The 14,148-nt window shown below is 36.9% G+C and overlaps 2 protein-coding genes and 1 long non-coding RNA gene across 4 annotated transcripts in view; all 3 read left to right on the forward strand.

The window, feature by feature from the left end:
- LOC18103112 (probable LRR receptor-like serine/threonine-protein kinase At1g29720) overlaps positions 1-14,148 on the forward strand; it is a 107,090-nt gene that overhangs the window by 63,365 nt on the left and 29,577 nt on the right. The window lies entirely within an intron of this gene.
- LOC127903972 (uncharacterized) lies at positions 8,862-10,367 on the forward strand. The gene is made up of 3 exons (XR_008056770.1): positions 8,862-8,975; positions 9,734-9,777; positions 10,263-10,367. It is a non-coding gene; the product is annotated as an uncharacterized LOC127903972 (long non-coding RNA).
- On the forward strand, positions 10,769-12,425 carry LOC112325455 (probable LRR receptor-like serine/threonine-protein kinase At1g53420). 2 transcript variants are annotated; one of them, XM_052445206.1, is made up of 4 exons: positions 10,769-11,471; positions 11,621-11,739; positions 11,834-12,044; positions 12,169-12,425. In XM_052445206.1, the coding sequence occupies exons 1-4, from the start codon at positions 11,417-11,419 to the stop codon at positions 12,408-12,410; spliced, it is 627 nt and encodes a 208-aa protein (XP_052301166.1). In that variant the 5' UTR covers positions 10,769-11,416; the 3' UTR covers positions 12,411-12,425. The 2 variants fall into 2 exon arrangements, with proteins under 2 accessions (XP_052301166.1, XP_052301165.1); XM_052445205.1 differs by having other exon boundaries at positions 11,220-11,471; positions 12,163-12,425.

The following is a 14,148-nucleotide window of genomic DNA, read 5'->3' on the forward strand; positions in this document are numbered from 1 at the left end:
AACACAAGAATAAGAAGAAGATTGAGAGGAAAGAACACTTTTGTTAAGTGTTTCTCTTTACGCTCCCTTAACTATTAATTCTCTCTCTTTTGTACTTATAATAATACTGAATTACAAGTCTTTTATAGGTATAAAATCCTAAACAATCAATAAATTAAACTAATATAAGGAAATCCTAATCTGAACAGGAATTGTATTTTGCCGACTAAACCGATTGACCAATTCATTTAATTCAACTAGTCACTCTATTGCAACCGGTCGACCTATTCCTAACCAGTGGACCGGTTCAACTAATTTCCAAAAATTATTTTACTTTCAACATCCTCCCTTAAACTTGATTTCTTTATAACTCTTAACACATCTCTTATCTTGATAAAAACATCATATTTGAGTGGCTTTGTGAATATATTTGCAACTTGATCTTTGTATCTTCACATACTTGACTTCAACTTCCTTGTTTGCAATGCAATTTCATAGGTAATGAAATCTTGTTTCGATATGCATACTTCTATAATGAAATACTAGATTCTTTGCTAATGCAATGACTAATGAGTTATCCACATAAGTTTCAGTAGGCTTTTCTTATAGCATTCACAATTCCTTCAATAATCTTCTTAGCCATATGGAATGACAAACACATGATGTAGTAGCTACATATTCATCTTCACATGTTGACAAAATGACTATAGATTGCTTCTTTGAACTCCATGTGAATGTTGTATCTCCCATGTAGACAAAAAAACTCGTTGTGCTCTCTCCATATCTCCAGCCCAATCACAATCACTATAACCCACAAGTTCAAAGCTATTAGAATAACCATAGAATAAGCCAAAATCAATAGTACCTTTGATATATCGAAGAATTTGCTTCAAAGTTTTAAAGTGTGTTATAGAGGTGTCTTCATAAACCTTCTTACAAGTCCTACTCCAAAAAGTATATTTAAACTCTCAACTAGGTTTTTGAATGTTATAGAGTTTATTGCCCCCTGTTCATCATTCTTTGATATCTTTACTCCACACTTAACTAGAATATTCAATTTTGCAAAATCCTTCATCTTGAACTTCTTAAAAACCTCTCCTATAAACTTCTCTTGATTTACAAAGATTCTGTCATATCCCACATCGGCGGGTGAGGGATCGGTGGCTAGCCTTATTAAGATTGCTGGTTGCTAACTTGTCATACGCGTTTTGGGGTGTTAGTCTCAGATGTGAGCTCGCGTCACCAGGAACAAAACCATGAAGGCGGTAAGGCCCAAAACAGATAATAAATGGCAAGTTGGGTCAGGCTGTTACATTTGGTATCATAGCCGACCTCACTGGTTGTTCGGTTGTGCCGACGGGGTCGTCGAGCTCCTTAAAAGAGGTGGATTGTCATATCCCATATCGGCGGGTGAGGTATTGGTAGTTGGCCTTATTAAGAGTGTTGGTTGCTAACTTGTCATACGCGTTTTGGGGTGTCAGGCTCAGATGTGGGCTCACGTCACCAGGAACAAAACCGTGAGGGTGATAAGGCCCAAAACGAACAATATATGGCAAGTTGGGTTGGGTTGTTACAGATTTCATCTTCTCCTTGTTTGAACTTAATCCCTAAGTATTAAGACATAAGGCCAATATCCGTCATCTCGAACTCTTTGGTCATTGCTTACTTGAAGTCTTCAAACATCATTGTATTATTTCCTATAAAGATTAAGTCATCTACATACAAACATACAAACATATAATAAGAGTATCACCACTCTCTTTGATCTTTATATAGATAACATATTCATTGGAGCATTTAACAAATCCATTTTCTAAGAAATAGCCATCAATGCGACTATACCAAGCCCTTGGGGCTTGGTTCAATCAATACAAGACTTTGTTCAACTTTAAAACTTTGTTTTCATGTCTCTTTACTTCATAGCTCATAAATTGCTTAATATAGACCTTCTTTTTAAGAAAACCATTAAGGTTGATTTGACACCTATTTGATAGATTCTCTATTTATGTTGGGAATCGATGACAATGATTAAGTGAATGGTCTCCAATCCAGCAATGAGAGCAAATACCTCATCATTATCAATCTTATGCTTTTAACTATAGTCTTTTGCCACTAACTTGGCCTGTAACTCTCCACCTTTCCTTTAACATTCTTATTTTCCTTATAGATTCACTTGACACTTATTGGTTTTGATCTATTTAGTCTAAGAACCAATCTATATATGTCATTCTTCTCAATTAAAGCAATCTCCTCATCCATAGTAATTCTCCATTTTGTATCCTGTATTGCCTCTTCAAACACAATAGGATTAAATGTAGCAAGGTGACAATATAGTTTTGCATTATCAATAGGATTAGTTACCTCATATAAGTCATTAAAGCTTCTCATCTTTCTTGGTGAACTTGGTGGAGTGCCACTATTTGAGTTTCCATTAAAAGAAGAAGTTGAACTCATTAGTGTTTATGGAGGTGTGAGTATAGGTTCTTGATGATATTCATATCTTTCCTCCTATTCATCAAGAATCAGTAGGAAGTCATACTTCTCACAATCACTTATCTTCTAATCCCACGCTAATTCTTTATTAAATTCAACATCTCTAATAATTACCATATTTCCATATTTTCTTCATTAGGGTTGTAAAGCTTGTCTCCTTTGGACTTTTAATCATAACTTACAAATATCATCTTTTTGATCTTGTCATTTATCTTGGTTCTTACTTGATCATCTACATGCATATAGTCAATGCTCCCAAAAACTTTCAAAGTGAGAAACATTTGGCTTTCTTCCACTTCATGCTTCTTATAGAGTTATGACATTCTAGCCTTTAGTAGGACATCTATTTAAAAAGAAGATAACACAATCTATAAGTTCGGCCTAAAACTCTTTGGGCATCTTCTTAGATTTGGGCATGCTTCTTGTCATGTTGAGGATGCTTCTATTCTTTCTCTCCACCATGCTATTTTATTGTGAGGATATAGGCATCGTTAGGAGTCTCTTTATACCATGATCTTCACAAAACTTATTAAAATCATTAGAAAAAAATTCACCCCTTATCCATTCTAAATAATTTTATAGAATAACTACTTTTTTTTTCAATTAATGTCTTAAACTTCTTAAAACAACTAAACACATTAGACTTTTCTTTTAAGAAGTATACCCAAGTTTTTCTACTATAATCATCAATAAAAAGTACAAAATACAGATGTTTGCCAAACAAACATGGTTTGATGAGACCACAAACATCAACATGTATTTCTTGTAAGGGTTGACTTGCTCTTGATGTAGACTTTTTCAAAAAACTCTTACGAAATTGTTTGCTCACTAAACATTCGTCACACAACTGATTTGGATATATAATGGATGGTAGACCCTTCAACATCTTCTTTTGTGCCATCATTTTCAAGCTATCAAAGTTTACATGCCCAAGTCTCATATGCCAAAGCTAAGTTTCATCCTTCACACATGTATTTAGGCATTTAGGCATATCTGTCTCTATGTTTAGCAAGAAAATTATATATATTTTTTATCATGACTACCTTTGCAATCATAGCTCATTTCGTGTCAAGTAATGTCAAAATATAATCTTTCATTTTAATCTCATACCTCTTCTCCAATAATTATCATAAGCTTAATATGTTGTTTTTCATCGTTGGTATATAATAGACATCAACAATAAATTGATAACTTTCATCTTTCAGTTTAATCAAAATCATACATTTTCCTTTGATGGCAACTTTTGAATGATCCGCAAAGGTGACATTGTCTATAATTGCTTCATCAAGCTCCATGAACTTGTTTTTTTCTTCACACATATGGTTGCTAGCTCCATTTTCTAGATACCATATGTTCTTTTTGTCTTGCATTCTCTTATTATGCATTTATAGTAGGGTGGCTTCCTTCTCTTCTTCTATTATAAGATTTACGTTCTTCTCAACCCTCTTGGTTGAACTCTAGCAATCTCTAACATAATGACCTTGCCTTTTAACAATTATAGTATTTAACTTTTGATTTGTCAAACCTGGATCTTGGATTGTCATTGTCAGTGTAACCAATCAACCAAATTGTTTCATGTAGTCGACCGATTGACCTGTTGAGGTTGCCTCAACCTTCTTTTCCAAATCCGCCTCTTACTCCTCTTTCTTTGCTTTGTTCATGTCATCTACCCCCGTGGAAATATGCAGAACAATCTTGCTTTGAAATAAGTGTTTATGCACCCACATCCTTTTGAATCTCATTGACTCTTTCATGGGTTTGTAATTTTCCCATGAAACCTTGTATTGAGAGAACATCCATATTTTGTGATTCTTCTATCGCGATAACCATATAATGAAACTTATTTTGTAGTTAGCGTAGGATCTCCTCTACCACACGTGTCTCTTCCATCTTCTCTCCATATCTCTTCATTTGATTGTATATGGCTAATACTCTTGCAAAGTATTCTGAAATATCCTCCGATTCAAGCATATATAACTTTTCAAAGTTACCATGTAAAATACCCTTCTCACATTATCAACTCCTTATTTAATTCTTGTAAAATATTTCATGCATATTTGGTGGTGGTTGTGTTGGCCAGTATCTCAAAAGTAGTGTTGTAACCCATTTTTGGGTCCCCACAAAATATATATAAAAATATATAGCCAAAGGAGGTTAGAAAAATAACAGGAGGCAGAAGCGCTCAGAAAATGGTTGGAAAATGGGTCAATGAGGTTAAAAATACAAAGATTGGATTTTTGACAGTATATTCTTGAAGGAGGAGAGCCCTGTTGAGAAGGGAAATTTGAAATTTGAGGAGAAAAACCCAAATTTGGATGTTTATGGACTTAATTGGATTTTTAAATGAATTTATAGGAGATTTGATTGTAAGAAAAATTGATTTTTAAGTCAATTTGGGCTTTAATTAGAAGAAATTTAAGTTCTGGGCCAAAATATATTTTTTAGGAATTTATTAGGTCAAATCAGGGGCTTAATTGCATAAATATTGAAGTTTAAGGGCCAATTGGGGACTTAATTGAGAAAATCCGAAACCAGGGACCAAATTGGAAGAGGCGCGTAAATGGAGGGGCTGGAATTAATTGATTCAGGGGCCTAATTGAAGAAATTGAAAGTTTTTTTGATCAATTAAGGGCTCAATTGCATAAATCAGAGGCCAAGGACTAAAGTGAAAAACGCGGCCAACAAGAGGGGCAGAGACCGAAATTGGCAGGGGCACAATTGAAAAAAAACAAAAGATAATTGAGGGCTGATTTGAAATTTGGCGCTTTCTGGCGCCATTTTTAATTGAAACGGCGTGTTTTATCCAAAACGACGCCGTTTCATGCATAAAAAAAAAAGAAGAAAGGGGACCGAACGGTACCGTTTTGAACGGCACTGTTCCCCTTTCTTCTTCCTCACTGGACGCGATGCAGAAGAAGGAAGAAAAATGGTTTTTCTTCTTTAAACCGGTCTCCCTCTCCTCGAGGCCACCAACCCGAAGCCCCACGCCGTTGGACCACCGACCGAAGACACTGACCGACCACCCGCCGCGCGCCTACCCGAAAAACAGGGAGCGGAACCTCGACAACTGCACCCAAATGGCCGACCAACCGCCGCAGCCCTTGCTCCCCATGTGCAACCATAAAAAGCCCCACCCCTTGGCTCTATAAATAGACCGAAGAACACTGAAAATGAGGAGGAAAACAAACGAGAAAAACAGAGGAGAGTGGAGGAGAACGAAAAAACCGAAAGAGAGAGAAAGGGGAGAGGAAAAGAGAGAACCGAAAGAAAGGAAAAAGGGGGGAAAGAAAACCAAAGAAGAAGAAGAAAGGGGAGAAAACGAAAAGGAAAGGAAACGGAGGACAAGGGAGGAGGAAGAACCTCCCTCTCGGCTACTAACAGCAGCGCCACTACCGCCGTCCGAGAGTCAACCGCCTCCGCCTCCAGCAGCACCAGCACTGGCACCGCCTCCAGCAGCAGCAGCAACACCAGCGCCATCGCCTCCTCCGCGCCAGGTAATTCTTCTTCCTCCCTTCATTACTGCACTTTTTTTTTTAAATAACGTTTTGCATGCAAAAGGGTGGGGGGAAAATAATTCCCCCCGCCATCGTTTGTTGCTGGGCCAGGCTGGTCCTGGCCCAGCCCAGTCTTCTGGGTCGGGTCTGGCCCAGAAGAGGATAATAGTATTTGGGCCGAAATCGGCCCAATCCATTTTTGGGCAGAGATCGGCCCAACACTTTTGGGGCTGAGTCCGGCCCAGTTGTTTGGGCCGGCCCAGCCCGATTTAATATTATATATTATATATATATATTATATTTTGTATTACTTATATATATATGTGAAAAATTACAAAAATTCTGCAAAAAAATTATTTAAAAAAATATGTGATTTTGTTGTAATTTTATTACTGTATTTTGATTAATATCGGTTGGTATTTTTATACTCTAAAGATACAAAATCCAGTTTTAAAATACCCGGTTTTCATCAAAACATCAAAGATTTTCAAAATAAAAAATGTCTTTTGCTTTCAAAAATTTTCTAAAAATATCTTTAAAAATATTGTTGATTTTTCTGCATTTGTTTTATCAAAGTGGATTAATATTTGGTTGTATTTTTATACTGTAAGAATACAAACCCAGTATTAAAATACCCGATTTGCGTCAAAACACACAAAAAATACATAAATTAAAAAGGTTTTGTTTTCGTGCATACGGCCTAGTCTCTCCAACATATATATATAAATATTATAACATCATATTTTCACACAACAAAGGAAATTTCAAAAATCAATATATGTATTAGCATGCATTTTGGCTTTAATAACCAGTTTATTCGAGCCATGAGAACTAGGCCAATATTTCAAAAATTCTAAAAAAATCTTTTTGTCCTCTTTTAGTATATGGGATTACAAATTTAAACATAAAATGTATTCCTGCTATTAAAAATATAGCTTTTTTTTACATAGACATTAGAACGGTTAGGTTTTACCCGATAAGATAAGGACCTCCTTATTGAGGAGGACTTTTCTTGAACCATAGACGGACCAACATACATAGACATTAGAACGGTTAGTTTTTACCCGATAAGATAAGGACCTCCTTATTGAGGAGGACTTTTCTTGAACCATGGACGGACTAACAACTAGGAAACACAACGAGACCTTGAATTTTATCAGACAAATAAACAATGCAGCTTACCTTAGGTAGGGCGTATTTGGGGTGCTGATACTTTCCCTTTACGCAACCAGTCCCCGTGCCCGATCTCTGAGACCAGTTAGGGTTCCTAGTGACCAAAATACTAGGTGGCGACTCCCACACCATTCTTCACTGCTAAGAGACAAATAATTCCTTGTCTCCCCATATTGACCACACATATACACCCCCCATCACACATTCGAGGGTGGACGATCGCCGCGACGTCGCGCACGTGCGACAAGTAGCATCATCCAGACATTGGTGGGTCATTATGAGTTCTTATTGATTCTTCCTTTGTGTCTTTTGCACGGCCTCCCTTTAGGCTGGAATCCACGTTGCTCCATCTATAAGCTTCTCAATTTTTTTTCAACTGTCTCCCATACATCTTGGGAACATAGCCAAGCTTTTACTTGAATACACAAGTTTCGTAGTTGCCCTTTGTCAACCTAGGACATTAAAGTGAGAAGTTTGGATTGATCATGTCTAATAATCAAACCTAATTAAGCTCTAATACCACTTGTTGTAAGTAAAATAGGTGTGGTATAAGATCAACATAATAATACAAGGCCAAAAACTCAATGACAAGAAGAAGATTGAGAGGAAGGAATACTTTTGTTAAGTGTTTCTTTTAAAGCTCCCTTAACTATTCTTTTTTTTTTTTGTACTTATAATAATGCTAAATTACAAGTCTTCTATATAGGCATAAAGTCCTAAGCAATCAAGAAATTAAACTAATATAAAAAAATCTTAATCTGAACAAGAATTGTATTTTGCCAACTGAACCGGTCACTCTATCTCAATCGGTGGACCTGTTCCCAACTGGTCGACCGGTTCAACTAATTTCCATTAAAATCATTGTGCTTTCAACATTTAGAACCTTATTTCTAAACCTTCTTCCAAACATTCTAAACACTTTTACATCCTTGACATTTAACTTGGTTTGTGTTTAACCATGAACCAAATGAAACCTAAGTAAAAATAATGCAGGTATTTGCATTTCGCAGAAGCTCCAGCTTGTCTATTGCAAAACTACTTACAAAGGTGCAAGGGATATTCTGAAAACTAAAGCTGGAAAATCTTTTACTGTAACTTTTGCAGGGATTTAACTTTCAACAAGTTGGAAGGAGAAATTCCTTCATATGCAAAAACACGTGAATTTATGTAAGTATTTAAATTTGAATATTTGCAATCAGAATGTTGAAATCTGACCATGGATGGAGGAGTGAATTGTGCTGAAAGAATCAATCTGGCTTTTGAAAACCAGGTTTTTGAGTGGAAACAATCTGACAGGAAGTGTCCCAGACTCATTTTTCCAAACAGGCAAAAATATGTATGTTTCTGAAATGTATCACAGGTTTCAGTTATTTCAGTTTAGATATTCTGTTCAACTTCTCTGCTCTCTTGTAAAGATATAACTGCTGATAATTGATCAACCATTAATATTTTTAAAGTGGTCTTCTGAGTGAATCTTGATAATCTAAGGCTACATATATATTCATGCCAAAGGCATTTTTATCTATCCCGGTAGCGCCTCAACGAAAGCCTGGTTTCTGAAAATATGTGGTTTTTTTTTAATCTGGCTTAGCATTTCATTTGTTCCACTTATTATTAATTTTGTTGAGGTTCATATTCATATTTATGATTCCCTTGGCTTCTTGCAGTGATTTTTCCTACAATAACTTTTCATTGCTACCAAGCTGTCAAGATAACCAGTAAGGATATCTATTTTCTTAAATTTGGGATACTCCTGGTTGCTGCGAAACTTAATGATTTGAATCTATAAACCAGGGGTACAAACACGTACAGGAGTTCATTCATCAAGAATAACTTGTAAGGCTCCTCTTATACACTCTGGAGAGCGATATTTTTGGTATTTCATGTTGTTTGAGATCCAATCTGGTAGTTGTCATACCAAGTCCAATAATCTTGTTCCAAGGAAAAAGCACCACAACTGATAAAAGAGGTGTATTTAATTTGGAAATGGAGCTCTGGAAAGATAAAATTTCAAAATTCTCTGTTGGGATATTTTAAAGGGATTTCTTAAATGCAGACAGGCAGGTAAATATCCCTTATAAAAACTCACTCCCGTAGACTAAAAACATCTTTGCAATGTTGGAACCTGCGTTAACAGAATATGCTGCTAATCATATAAACCATGTTCATATATAGTTTTCAGGGGAGAAAATACATTATAAATCAGATGCTAAGCAGGATTTTAACTGAATATCTTTGGAGTTAAATCTGCAATTTATAATTATATCTTTAAATCCTATCCAGATTTTCTTTCTCAGCACAAACTTGGTATCCTAGGATCAGATATACCAGGCCATGTCCTTACAAAGCTTTTAAAATAAATAGAAATCATCAATTATAGACGTTGTTGATTAATGCTGAATGAATGAATGAAGAACATAAGAATGTGACATGCTTTATTATTCATTTACCCCAAGATATAAGCACAAACACTCATGAAGAAGGAACAGCCATGCACCGATTTTCTTTCTTGAGGCATGGTTTCGATATCTGATTCTTACATTGCAGTTTGCAGAACCATTTGAAATTCTTACTATAATTTCCATGTCTTACAGAAGCGGACTTCTTCCATGCTCAGGCATACATGAATGCCCCAAAAGTATGATATTCTTTCCCCTCCTTAAATGAGAAGTAACGAAGTTCTTTAAAATCAAAGCAAATCTGTTTCAAATTTATTAGCATACCGAAATCAGTGATCTACTATAATATCAGTGTCTGTGTATTTATTTGAGCACGAGTACTAATTCAACGTAGATTTTTTTGCCTAAATTATACGTTCTATTCTGCACACAGATCTATTAATGATGTATTCATTCTCAGTTTTGTTGGACAAGTAAGGATTTATCTGTAACCAAAACATGGCCTCAAGCAGAACTTGAGCACCACACGTTTTCACCGACTCGAGTTGAACACTGATTGTGACAAGCCACTTGGAAAAGTATTAGCCAATAACTAATCGATTTCAAGCTATATAGTAGAGTAATATATAGCTCTTGTTGTAGAGCAAAGGGATCCAAAAATCTCAACACTTACACGCCCCTACAAAGGGAATATTTGCATCTGTACTAATTTGACGTATTGCAGGTTATCGTTCATTCCATGTAAACTGTGGTGGACCGGATGTAACCAGTGGGAGTATCTTGTATGAAGGTGACGTAAGCATTGAAAGTGATGCTGCTATGATTTATTCCAAACAAGGATCAAACTGGGGATTCAGCAACACAGGAGATTTTATGGATGATAATAATGATGGCTCCGGATATAAATTTAGTTCACAGGACTCTTATTTCCCGACGGATACGGTGTATTATACAGCACGCAAAGCAGCCATCTCTCTCACTTATTATGGATATTGTCTAGAAGATGGGATTTACACTGTTAAACTCGACTTTGCTGAGATACAATTCACAGATGACGAATTGTACAAAAGCGTTGGAAACCGCTTTTTTGACATTTATATTCAGGTAATTGAGATTAAATTATCCAAAAAGATGATTTTTTTTTTTCTTTCAAAAAGATCCTTTTAACTTGGGATTTGTTTTCCAGGGGAAACTAGAGAAACAAGATTTTAATATTAAGAAGGCTGCCAATGGATCTAACAAAGCTTATTCTATAGAATTCAAAGCCAATGTGACAGACAATACCTTGGAGATCCGTTTATACTGGAATGGAAAAGGGACTACTTGCATTCCAAAAAGAGGAAATTACGGTCCTCTTATTTCTGCAATAACTGTATGCTCAGGCATGTTTTATATATATATTCCCAGAATTTCATTTGAAAGTCACTGACTTTGCGATTTCATTCATATACAATGACCTTTATCAATTAAGTTAAAATGAAAACCGAGCAATGATATCATAGATTTGTTGATCAAGAACTTATGAATTCAAATCTCATCACCCCTTAGACTTAGCCTTGGTCATTTCCCCCACCGGTTACATAATTAACAAACAAATTCTTCCTTATGAACCAGGCTTTGATTTTCATCATAACTGTATGTAAGCTTCTACTCAGTTCATTATACCATCTAAGAAGCACTTTATGGTTTGTTGTTTTCAGGCCAGAGAACTTATTGTCCAGGTGAGAAGTAAACTGCTGCCCTGCAGTGATTTATTGTCCCATTGGCTTTCTGTGTTTGTACGTGTAACTTTGTTTAATTTCAGAACCTGGAGAAGCAAGTAAAAGACCTATCGTGGTTGGAGTTGTCACTTCAGCCTTACTCCTTGTTTTCTTGGTAATGGGTGTCATTTGTTGGAAATTCTATTTTAGAGACAAGTTCATGAGAGAACGAGGTACATTGAAATCAATCATCTGCGTGCTAAAGCCTTTTCCTTAATTAGTTAATTAGCAGCTATTACACGCGCAAACATCTAGAATATAACACATCCGCGCATTGATGATGTTGAAGCATTTCCCTTGTGTCACCGACAATTATGTGCAGATCTCAAGGGGCTAGATCTAAAAACTGGTTCCTTCACTTTGAGGCAGCTGAGAGCTGCCACTAACAATTTTGATTCTGCTGGAAAAATTGGAGAAGGTGGATTTGGCTCCGTATACAAGGTCTGTCACTCTAATATTCTCTTGCATAGTATCCCAGTTGATCATTGGACCTTTTGTTTGATAATGCAAAATGTCTACAATAAATTCAAAGCAGGGTAAATTGTCAGATGGAACTCTTATTGCTGTTAAGCAGCTATCTCCTAAATCCAGGCAAGGAAACCGAGAATTTGTGAATGAAATAGGCATGATATCTGGTTTACAGCATCCCAATCTTGTAAAGCTTTATGGATGCTGTATTGAAGGAGATCAGTTGCTTCTGGTGTACGAATACATGGAAAACAACTCCCTCGCCAAAGCACTTTTTGGTAACCATAATGGCATCTGATTACTTTCCAGTAAAATCTTCTTCTTCTTTTTTCAATAATAGCATCGACTAGCAAAGTTGAAGTCATTTTATTTAGTGAACCTCCTTTACTGGATTAGCTACAGGTTCAGAAACAAGTTTTCTGATGCTGGATTGGCCAACAAGATATAAGATATGTGTTGGAATAGCCAGAGGTTTAGCATTTCTCCATGAAGAATCTGCAATCAGGATTGTTCACAGAGACATCAAAGGTACAAATGTATTACTCGGCAAAGATCTAAGTGCCAAGATATCAGACTTTGGACTAGCTAAGCTCAATGAAGAGGAGAACACTCACATCATGTTTACTCCTCTCATGATGAACTGAGTTCTTGGTTAGAGCAATTGCGGATTGATTATCCATTTTTAGCACCACTTTCTTAGGTTCAGCCTTTAGCAATTCTCCTAACAATCGACTCAGCCACACACCTTGACACGCTGCCGCACAACCAGCAATATATTCTGCTTCGCATGAAGACAGCGCCACCACTTTCTGCTTTTGTGAACACCAGCTGATCGGATTTGCCCCAAGAAAGAATATCAATCCTGAAGTGCTTTTTCTATCATTATTGTCACCAGCCAGATCACTGTCTGAAAACCCGATCAGCTCCAAATCTCCTTCTTTCTTCTCATACACAAAACCAAAGTTCAATGTTCCCTTCACGTACCTCAGTATGTGTTTTACTGCTGCCATGTGTTCCAGCGTGGGTTTCTCCATAAATCGACTTACCATTCCAACAGCAAACGCCAAGTTTGGACGTGTGTGCAGCAAGTATCTCAAACTGCCAACGATACTTCGATACAAAGTTACATCTACAGGAGGTTCAAGGCTGTCCTTGTTCAATTTCAGGCGAGGCTCCATAGGAATCTGTGTTGAGTTACAGTCCTTCATCCCACATTTCTCCAGCACCTTCTTTGCAAAACCCGATTGCTTTAAGGTGATTCTTGTTGGAGTCTGACACACTTCAATTCCCAAATAATAGCTAAGCAACCCAAGATCACTCATTCTAAATAGCCCTTTCATCTGAGATTTGAATTTGTCAATGTCTCGAATACATCCTCCAGTGATAATTAAATCGTCTACGTATACTCCAACAGTTAAATTTCCTTCCTTTCTCGTGTACATCGCATGTTCTAGAAGACACCTCTCAAAACCGAGTGCCTTCAACGACTTATCCAACTTGGAATTCCATGCTCTAGGCGTTTGTCGCAAACTGTACAAGGCTTTATACAGTTTCAGCACCTTATACTCTTCTCCTTTTATCTCAAAACCCGGTGGCTGCAGAACATACACATCCTCCTCCAATTCACCGTTAAGGAAAGCGGATTTTACATCCATGTGATGCACTTGCCACCCCTTTTGTGCAGCGATTGATATCAACAACCGTACAGTTTCCAATCAAGCAACAGGAGCAAAAACTTCGTCAAAATCTATCCCGTGCTTTTGAACATACCCCTTTGCTACTAACCTTGCCTTGTGTTTGATTATTCTCCCTTGAGTATCTTTCTTCAATTTAAACACCCACTTCAAACCAATTGGCTTTTGATTTTCTGGTAAAGCAACTAACCTCCATGTTGCATTCTCCTGTATGCTGGAAATTTCTTCTTCCATAGCCTTTCTCCATGCTGAATTGGTTCTTGCTTCTTCATAACTCGTAGGCTCCTCCTTTCCTAGCAAACATAGCCCCAAATAATCCAATTCAGTAGGAATAGTTTTGTCGTACAAACTGTTTAGGTCTCGTTTCCCTCTTGGTCCCACTTCTGATGCCTCTGGATGGATGAATTCGGATGCCCTCTGCTCAACAGGAAACGACACTGGAGTTTGAGCATTTCCAGAGCCGAATCCATCTGCTCTGTTGCTACCAGCAGATGTATTCTCAGGCTCGCCATATTAGGATACAGCATCTCTTCCTCAATTCGTTGATGGGCAGCATCACTTGAAACTGCAACAGGAAAATAAAGAACAGTAAAGATATCCTTTGCTGGTTTAGATTCTGTAGCCGATGAATCAGTCCAGTCCCACTTCTTTTCTTCATCAAACACGGCATCACGAGTCACTACCACCT

Source organism: Populus trichocarpa, chromosome 11 (assembly GCF_000002775.5).
Source record: "Populus trichocarpa isolate Nisqually-1 chromosome 11, P.trichocarpa_v4.1, whole genome shotgun sequence".
Lineage (NCBI taxonomy): Eukaryota > Viridiplantae > Streptophyta > Magnoliopsida > Malpighiales > Salicaceae > Populus > Populus trichocarpa.